Below are 9,996 nucleotides of genomic sequence, written 5' to 3'. Positions count from 1 at the left end.
TTAACAAGAATATTTCATTCATTCATATCTAGGATGCCTTTTGTGTTCCCTTTATTTTTTTGAGCAGTGTAAAAGCACAAATATTAAGACGTAGGAAAATACCCGAAGAAACCTAAATACCATACAAACACACACACACAAACACACATGTATATAGCTATCTAGCTATCTATCTAGCTATCTATCTAGCTGTCTAGATAGATAGATAGATAGATAGATAGATAGATAGATAGATAGATAGATAGATAGATAGATAGATAGATAGATATACACACACACATACAGAAAGAACTTTTTCTTTTGCTTGAAAAAATTAAATAATAGCCATCTAAAAATTTATCTTTATTACAGGTTCATTGCTCTTTTCACACATTATTTTCTATTCAATTATAAATGTTTCCTTGCTCAATAATTATTTAAGCCAGAGAAAAATATATTTAGTACAGAAATTTTGGGTTATATCTTGAAATGCACCTATTATATTATTCTAAACATCAAGTTGCTGATGAGAGGTAAGGAAAATAAAAACATTTCAGTACTTTTTAGAAAATGCTTTGGAATATTGAGAATATTAACCATAATATGTATCTACAATTTTTGAAGCAGTTGTGCTTTTTCCTAGGATCCCAAGGGAACAGTTGTAGGAGTATCTTTGAAAAAAAATTCAGATGATTTATCCTGTTTCAGATACTGCATTTGTGTTCCTGTACATGCCAGCTTTTTGAAGATTATCTTTTTTAGCTGAACAAGACCTTGAAACATACTAATAGCCTGAAAAAGGCCTTTCAAACTTGTGTCTTAAAATTTTTGAATGGGAATTATAAATAAAATATCTGAAAAAAGAAATGCAGCTTTGACTTTATATAAATATGGGTTGAAATAATATTTAATTAATATTTAACATCATGATGTCACACTAAAAGGGGCTAAAAGAATCTAACTTGTAATCATAGTAAAAGTCAGTGCAAAAAACTACTCTCAGAAATTCTTTAAAAAAACAATAAGGAAACTAAAGAAATTAAGGAAACAGTTTCATTTTGTTCCCACTCACATTCTTTCAAAGCTACAATTAAACAATGTTACCTGATTAGCAGTTTCATTTATTGTTTGAAGAAGTTTTTCAAATACTGCTTGAAGTCGGCTATTGATATTTAGAATTAGCTCTTCATTTTTTGTATCTATTTCCATGCCAAGGAACTGGGTTAGTTCAAACTCTTCATCTGTGATTTCTGACCACATGATATTATCTTGACTTTCAAGATCATTGCCAATATACTGAGATGATGGCCTTTCTGTACAACAAAAAAATTAAAAGAAAAAACAATGTCCCTCTTTGTTGTTGTTTGTTTCTAACACCAGCAGGATCTTTCTTATACAAATTAATGAATATGATCAAATAAACTATATAATAAACAGAAATATTTCCACTGAGAATGAAGAACATCAAGCAATAAAATAAATTACACCTTGCAATAAAATTACACAAATGAAGTCAGTTAATTACAAAGCAGACAGCAAATAGAAAAGGAGATACTAACAGAAGAAAAATATTTGAATATTAGCACATTATGAAAACTAATCTAATTAGTTAAATCTATCTATTTACTTATAGGGTTATTTTTCAAGCATTACCTTCTATTTAGGGATTACAGTTGTCTAGTATAAGCTACTGCATATTGTAAGCACAAAGATCATCTGATTGCATTCAAATTCCATTTTGAGAAAACACTAGAATTCTGCCACTAATAAATTATTCTATATTTTAATTCAATAATTGAAAATAGATTATTAATATCATTAATGGAAAACAAAGAATTCAATTTGTATTTATGTGAAATGAAAACAATCTGATCATTGAAGATGTTTGATCCTAATAATGAAATAATAATCTTCCTTTCCTTAGCATAAATCTTTATTTTGCCAATCATTTTTATCCACCAAAAATATGCTCTAGAGAACTGTTCTGAAGCAGGTCCATGTAAATCTGAAGTGTCTTGATATTTGTGGATACAGAAACAAGGTTAAATCTCATGCATGTCTATTGATACTACAGTTAGACTTTCAAATAAATATGAATAGCAAATTATAAATTATGTTTGCAGAGTAATATAAATGGTTAGTTATTATGTACACAAATGTATGAAAATATGTTATCAAAATCAGTAATGTGAAAATCATTTCATTGTGAAGTAGTATTTTATACAAATGTGACTGCAGTTGAAAATCTATTAATAATTTTGTAGTGGGCAGGGATTTGCCAAAATATTTCCTTCCAAAACATTTCTAGCCCAATTTTTTTCAGAACATTCCACTGCAAATGGAAACCTATTGCCTTAGGTGTGAAAATCTCTATTCTGAGATATTTTTTTTAGAAGTGTTTTAAAATGCCAATTTTTGTCCATCTAATTTTAATCTGGGAATTCAAGTGAACCTTTAGATTTCCCAGCAGAGAATTAACATTTAATATAAAATGGATTTAAGAAGTTAACTTGCTATCTCTGCCATTATCTTTTTTACTAGCTTTTACCAATCTTAATCTTTATTTTTAAAAAATATAGCAATAGCACTTAGATTTAAATACCCACTTCACAGTGCTTTACAGTCCTCCCTAAGCAATTTACGGAGTCAGCATATTGCCCACAACAATCTGGGTCCTCATTTTACCCACTTTGGAAGGATGGAAGGCTGACTCAACCTTGAGCCTGTGAGAATCGAATTGCTGAACTCCTGGCAGCCGGCAGTCAGCAGAAGTAACCTGTAGTACTACATTCTAACCACTATGCCACCACAGCTCTTCCATATATAACATACGCTAAGCATATTGTTGCTTTGAGGCTTTATTTTAAAGCACTTGAGAAAGAAAGATTTGTTTCCAAGGAAAAAGGCATCTTGATCAAGCATAAATATGCTTGACAAAAAGCAAGCTAATATTGCTGATCTGTCATTAGGCTATAAAAGATAGTACTTTTTACATCGTACTGTCACAACAAATATACGTGTGCTTATGTTCATTGACCTAAAAGATCTTTTTTCCAAACTTCTAAGGACAAATTTTTATCGGACCAAAGTATTTAAATGTGGCTCAGTACAATTCTTTAACCTTTAAAAGGAATAATTAAGAGTGACCACTTAGTCATTTCTTTTTAAAACCTAACTGATTCAATAAAAGTCCCAGATATTCTGATTATATTTTAAAGTGGTTGGTACCACATTTTAAATTACACTTTATACCATGTCTGAAATATTTTCCTTAATGGTAATTACTGTTATATATCTCCTTTTAGCTTTGTAAAGCTAACAAAAATACTAATTGCAACACTCCATGAAAAGAAAACTCATTGTTTTTTTATGAATGAAATGAGTAACTGGATGAATTTAATTTATGTTCACTTGGCACCTTTCATCTGCATGGGATTTCAAAGCACTTCCATGTCCTGCAGAAATTAAACTCCTAGGCACAATGTGCAATTTCCTTAAGGATGTCTGACATATGCTATTAGCCAATTTTCAATGCAATGAATTTTAAAAGGGCAGTGCTTAAAAATTATTAAACATAACCACTCTCACTTTGAACAATATGAAATGTATAATACTTCAGGGCTAGAAGATGAAAGGGCTTTAATATCCTCAGAGCAGAAAGGACATTTGCAATGGACATCCAGGATATTGTTTGTCAATGCTATACCAAACATCGGTTAAGACTGAGTTGAGGGAAGATCTACCCTCTACTGAGCCATCAACACCACTTACTGATGCAACTGATGCTCTTTGAAGTTCACCCATCTTAAGTACTGACCAGGTAAGAGACCCTGCTCAGCTTCTGACAAATAACAACCTGGAGTACAGTAAGCAGAGCTACAGAAAAATACAGTCAAATAAAAGGATAAATTAGTTATTGGGTATTCTATACTATAAGCAAAGAACAATGAATATTTATAATTAAGGGTAAACCTGGAACTTTACTGCAGTGTGCACTGCACAATACCCATAGTTTAACTTTGGAATATACATTCTTGACACTATTTTTGTAGCTAAAACAACACACTGAGTTTTTCTTTTTCTCTGTAGACTGGAAGAGTTACAATAGATTTCGAGGACTTGGTATTTAATATAGGTTCGACTATGCTATATTTTCTGGAAACTTTTTATAAAGTAAAATTTTCCTAAAGCAAGACACTGGTAAGAAGAAAAAAGGGTTTTGCAGGCAGTAATATTGCCCTTTTTAAACCAAATGCCTTGACAAATGTGCTAGTATGTTTTAAAAACCTTACTTTTAAGCACATTTTTCATTGACTTATGTCGTATACAAAGGAAAACTATTTTGTTCATCTTTTCTATAGATTTCTAATGCACATGATAATCATGTTAGACAAAACATGTAGTAAATAACATAATGACTTTTACTGGCATTCTTCATTATATTGCGCAGGATAGTTTCACCGAGGCTGAAAGCTCATTCGTTACCAGACAACTTTGTTTCTAGGATTAGAGGTCAATTCTTTTCATTTTGAGTAAGAGAGTTGCATAAAATTTTGATGGCTGTTTTGGCCTATAATAGTCACTGTAAGTGAGAGCAGAAAGGATTTTGATGAACTGCAGTTCTGATGGGAAGAATTCTTGCTTTTTAAAGACTTTTGGTGCAAAATGACTATGCTGGCACCAATCTTCTAACAATGAATATTTTTGCATTAAATGAATTATTGAATGAAAGCGATCAATTGCACAATGAATCAAATAAAGCAAGGTAAACCTACACTTATAAAGATAATAGTCAAGCTCCTATTAAGTAATATTGACTCAAAATAATTTTGTGCTGGAAAGCCTATAAATGTGATTTATAAAACTCTTGGCAACTTTTGAGAAGGCCCTTGTAGTTTTGTTAATGCCACCTAGTAGGAGGGTTTTTTTCTATTAACTGTCTAACCAAGTCAGTATCCCAAGTGTCTTTTGGAGGTCTAATACATTGCTAATACAGCAATGTATTAACTAGATTCAAACCTGCTTAGCTTTTCTGAGATGGTTAGGGATAACTAGTTATCACTGTAAATTAGGACTATTGAATTCATTAAACAGAAACTCATGAAAACAGAAACATATCTTTGTTCTTTAAATTATAGATCATGGCATTCTAATTTTTTAAAGATTAGAGAAAATAAACAAATTAAAATATTTCACTCATACGTTTACATTCATTTATCATATCCTTTAATCTTGGTCCTTAGAGGACATTTTCTGGATGATTTGATGTTTTCTGTTATATGAACTATGATACTTTGGAAAAAAGTAATATCACTTCTTTAAAATCCCATAAATTTTAATTATTGAGAAATACTTATCACTTTAATTATTGAATCAAAAAAGATTTATCCCTTTTAAATAATGGAACAAAGGAGTTCCAGAACTACTGTATGCCTGTTTTTGCTTTATTGAGTATGAAGATAAGGCTTCTGCCTTAGCAGAATATAAATCATTAATAGCCTTCAAAATCATGGAATATTAGGTCATCTCATTGCCTATTGAAGAATGTCTACACTAGCCAGGGAACAACAATTACAATTAAAAACTGGCAAAAAGTAAACCAAGTATCACCCTATTTATTTGATATGCAAATGTAAAATATTTTATTTAACTTGTATGCAGATATACCATTAACAACTCTGAACTAAAATATGCCGATATCACTTTGATTATTGGAAGCTAAGAAGACTTAAGGAGATTCTTGCTCAAGATAAAAGAAGTGCTGTCTATGGAGATTCCCAATCATCCTAGTCATGGTATCCAAGGGTGTTTCTTCTAAAAGGCAATTTCTTGCTTCTTCAGGAATTATAGAAGCTTTTTGGATAAGAAGTGAAATGTTTTCAATGAAAAAAAACACAAAAAGTCCAGTTGCCTTTGGAAAAGCATCCTTGGGATATAAAAGAAGAGAATACAAAAGTTGATCTATTGCTTAAAATTACAAAAAATGAAGACTATGCCAACAAGCAATGCCAATCCAATGCAAAGATGAAGAAGAAAAAGTGAAATTGCAGGCTTTATGTTGCTAGGGTCAAAAGTTCAGAGGGTATTGACTTTGGCCAGCATATAGATAGAAGTCTATTATATGGAAGAAAGATGACAAACAGCATTGAATTGTGTTGGTAGTAACAATGTGTTCTAGTATACTAGTACTAGATCATAGTGGCAATGAATTCTAGTATATTTGTACTAGAAAACATTGCCAAAGCCACATTTTCCAATACTCATTTACAGTTGTGAAAACCAAACCATCAAAGTAAAAAAAAAAAAACCTCCAGAAATAGTGAATTGTGATGCTAGAGAAAATTGATGAGAATACTTTGGACCACAAGAAGACCAAATTAATCAAAATTAAATATAGAAAAACTAATCTACTCATAGGAAGAACTAATAAGCTGAAGTTTAAATATTTTGGATATATAATGTAAAGACAAAGTCTAAATGAATATTTAATAGTAAAAAGCATGTACACTCTTTAAAAAATTAAATAAACAGCAGAATTAGAACTAGTACAAAAAAGGAACATTAAAAGCAGCAATTAAAATCTTTATTAAAGATACCTATATATAACTGAATATCTCGCTCTTCTAGCTGTTATTTATTTATTTATTTATTGGTTTGTTAAATGTATTTGCTTCCTATCTCATTATGGGGCAACTTTAGAGAACTTACAACAAAGTAAGGCCTCAGATATCCTCCTTAAAACCTGGGTAGGCTTGGATACAGATATAGGTGATTTTTCAAAACTTGTTCCCGAATGTTTTTGCCACAAAATTAATAACACACCTTAAGTTGAGAAATGAATTATGTGATAAGGTGCATAGTATAATATGATTTGAACTGGCTTTATAAGTTCTGAACTTTACAAATTATTGTTGAATACTGAGATCTAAAACATTTTTTTCTAGGAAAAGCTATAATTCCTGAACTAGCCAAGGCTACAACTAAATCTTATACTACCAATTTAATTTTCAAACAGCACAACAGCTTTTTAGAGAGAATTTGTCCTTTCCGAGTCATATGCATATCTCCATTCAGATGACATAAATTTCATTTCCAGCCAATACAAAAAATGGCACTATTCGCCACTATATGTGACAGTTTATTTAATATTTTAAAATGCCACTTTTGTTATCACAATGTGTAGTAACAGTAGAACCTAAAAAAGTTTTAATTTCTAAATTTACTATGAAATTTAAACCACAAATTGATTGGATTTATTATTTTAATCTAACTAGTATAAGATAGAAAATTTTCTTTGAAATGAAGTTTCTTTTTCTGAACTGTCCTGGAATGTAAACATGAGCATACAAATTTTATACTTTATTTCTCTAAGACAGAACTTCAAAACCAGTACAGAAAAGCAATCTGGATTACTATTTTGAAATCACATTTTTGAAGTCCATTGCGAAATAAAAAATTGTACTATATTCATATAGCACAGATTACCCTAAATCTAGTGCCATATTGATAATAGAATCAGATTCTAAAAATAAATGACCAACTGTCTTACTATTAGAATCCTAGAGAAATTGCCATTATCAGTCTGGCTGTCTAGGTGATACTTTTCTAGAAAGACGCCAAATTCCTTGAGATTGAAGCATAATCAACCAAGAAGGACCAATCCAATAGGAAAATTAGGTAGGGTATTCATTGCTGATAAATCTATTCAACAGATATAAAGTAAGCCAATTAAACATTAGTAATAATATACTCACTATAGTCTCCTATTAGATTGCCAAAACAGTAAGGAGAGATTATGTTTAGGTCAGGAAAAGTATGGAAAAATTTACTAAAATATATTTTATAATTTGACTCCATTGAAATTACCATTACAATTATAAAATCAAAAATTATTTAGATAAATGTCTACAAATAGTTCTTGACTTGCAACTACCATTGGGACCAGAACTTCTGTTGTCAAGCAAAGCAGTTGTTAAGTGAGTTGTTCCTTATTTTACAATCTTTTCTGCCATGGTGGATAAGCGAATCACTTGGTTAAGTGAATGATGTGGTCGTTGAGCAAATCCAGCTTCTCCCATTGACTTTGCTTGTCAGAAGCTGTCTGGGAAGGCCATGAATGGCAATCACATGATCCTGGAACATTGCAATTGTCATAAATACATGCCAATTGCCAAGTACATGAATTTTAATCACGTGACTGTGGCAGGCTACAATGACTGTAATTGTGAGTACCAGTAATTTTTTTTCAATGCTGTTGTAACTTTGAACAGAAACTAAATGAATGGTTGCAAATGCCCATAATTGGCCCATAAATTATTAATTTGGAGTAGATTTTACAAAGATGGATATATACTTTTCCAATATTACATTGTTAAATGTTACCAGGACTATCACTGCACAATATAGCCATCTCAAATTGTTTTAATACATTGCTAAAGTCTACCTTATCATTAACTCTCCATCTTTAAGAGGTGCTATCTAATGCTACATTACTCTTTAAATTCTTCTCCATGCACTATTTTAAAAGCTCTAATTCTCCAGGTGAGATTTGTGAAAGTTGTGAGAGATTGAATTTGTGGTATCTATTTGTTGACATCACCAGATATTTCTTAGAGGTCATTTTTTTGAAGTCAGGGTAGTGCCTGAATCTTATCAGAAGCATTGCCAGCTCAATACTGCCCCATTTCAAGCTTAAAACATTTCAGTGAACAATCTGTGTTAAACTCAAAGAGCTGTTTTAAATTCTAAATGGAGCGTTTCAATCTCAAAACAGTTTGCTTTAAACTTTTGCACATCCTTAATTTAAATCATCACAGAAAATAGGTAAAGTTTCTTTATGGGATTTATGTGATAGACACAGAGTATATTTTTATTACTAAGATACAAAGGGACATTGACTATAAAATGTCACATTTATTACAGTTGATAGGCAGCGGTTTTTTAAAAATATGTATATAATTTCTTAGTAAAACAAACGAGCTGATAATAACTGACATGACTGAAATTATAATAGGGGGATAACAGAGTCACCATTAAGACCCCATTAATATGCAGTTATAATCTATTACTAATTATTTACTTGATAGGTAATTAGACATTTCCAAGCATATCTAAGAAATTAGCATAACTTTGAAACAAATTGTGGATTCAAGAATGGAAAAACTGTAAATGGACACAAACTATGAATTTGTATTATTTATAGATGAGAAATGTTAAGTTTCAGGGGAAGAAGGCGGAGCCTCCTCGCTGACGGACCATAGATCGCGACTCTCTGCGGCTATGGTCTGTGGACTTTTGTTGGAGAGCCCCGATTATTACAATTAGGAGCTGAAGCTGCCTTGGAGGGGTAGCGGTGTAAGGGGAAGCCACAAGCCAGGTTGAGGGGAACCGCATCTCCCCCCCTGGGCTTGGTCTTTTTCCCCCCAAAGACTGCAGCGGTGGTTTAAAATGGCCACTCTGAAGAGGAGGACTCAATTGGATTAAGATTTGTGCAGGAGGGAAGAAAGAGGTGGATAACATCTGAACCGGGACAACTGAGCAATACAACTAAACAAAAGTATCCCCGGATTAAGGTAACATGGAATTTTTAAGAAAAGAAAAGTGAGAGGCGAAATTACAAAGGGGCAGGGGAAAAAAAAAAACATTTTTGACAGCTAAGCAGGACTTCGAACCGGGAAAGGAAGAAGCTGGAACTAAAGATTTAAATAAATTGGACGAAAATATTTTGGGAATAAACAGGCATAAAATAAAGCTGGACTTAAGATTGTCAAAAAACAATAATAATAAAGTTTACAAATTGGAGACTGGACTGTGCTGGAATATTGAGGTTCGAAAAACCCTAAATAAAAAAATAGGGGGAAAAGGTGAAGACTTTGTATAATGGAGAGTGCCACCTTTTGACAAAAACTTGAGCTTAAACAAAAGGGAAAGCATCCTGTTTCTGAATGAACTTGTGTGGATATAACGTTAAAGAAATATTGAAACAAAGTAAGAATCTTAGAAAGTGAAAGCAGAACC

The 9,996-nt window shown here is 31.7% G+C and overlaps 1 protein-coding gene across 1 annotated transcript in view; it reads right to left on the bottom strand.

Annotated features, from left to right (window-relative positions):
• Positions 1-1,160: 1,160 nt before the first annotated feature.
• The window catches only part of LOC148123932 (A-kinase anchor protein 9-like), a 28,266-nt gene continuing 19,430 nt past the window's right edge, over positions 1,161-9,996 (bottom strand). Inside the window, exons 12-13 of the mRNA XM_087916944.1 lie at positions 3,751-3,855; positions 1,161-1,292 (exon numbers count right to left, since the gene is read on the bottom strand). Of these exons, the coding sequence (XP_087773070.1) occupies positions 3,785-3,855 (71 nt within the window). The 3' untranslated portion in view covers positions 1,161-1,292; positions 3,751-3,784. The remainder of the gene's footprint in view (positions 1,293-3,750; positions 3,856-9,996) is intronic.

This window comes from Pseudonaja textilis, chromosome Z, assembly GCF_049901715.1.
Source record: "Pseudonaja textilis isolate UNSWEBS1 chromosome Z, rPseTex1.2, whole genome shotgun sequence".
In the NCBI taxonomy this organism is placed as follows: Eukaryota; Metazoa; Chordata; class Lepidosauria; order Squamata; family Elapidae; genus Pseudonaja; species Pseudonaja textilis.
Note: the sequence above shows the minus strand (reverse complement) of the source record. Positions and strands in the feature narration are given on the sequence as shown.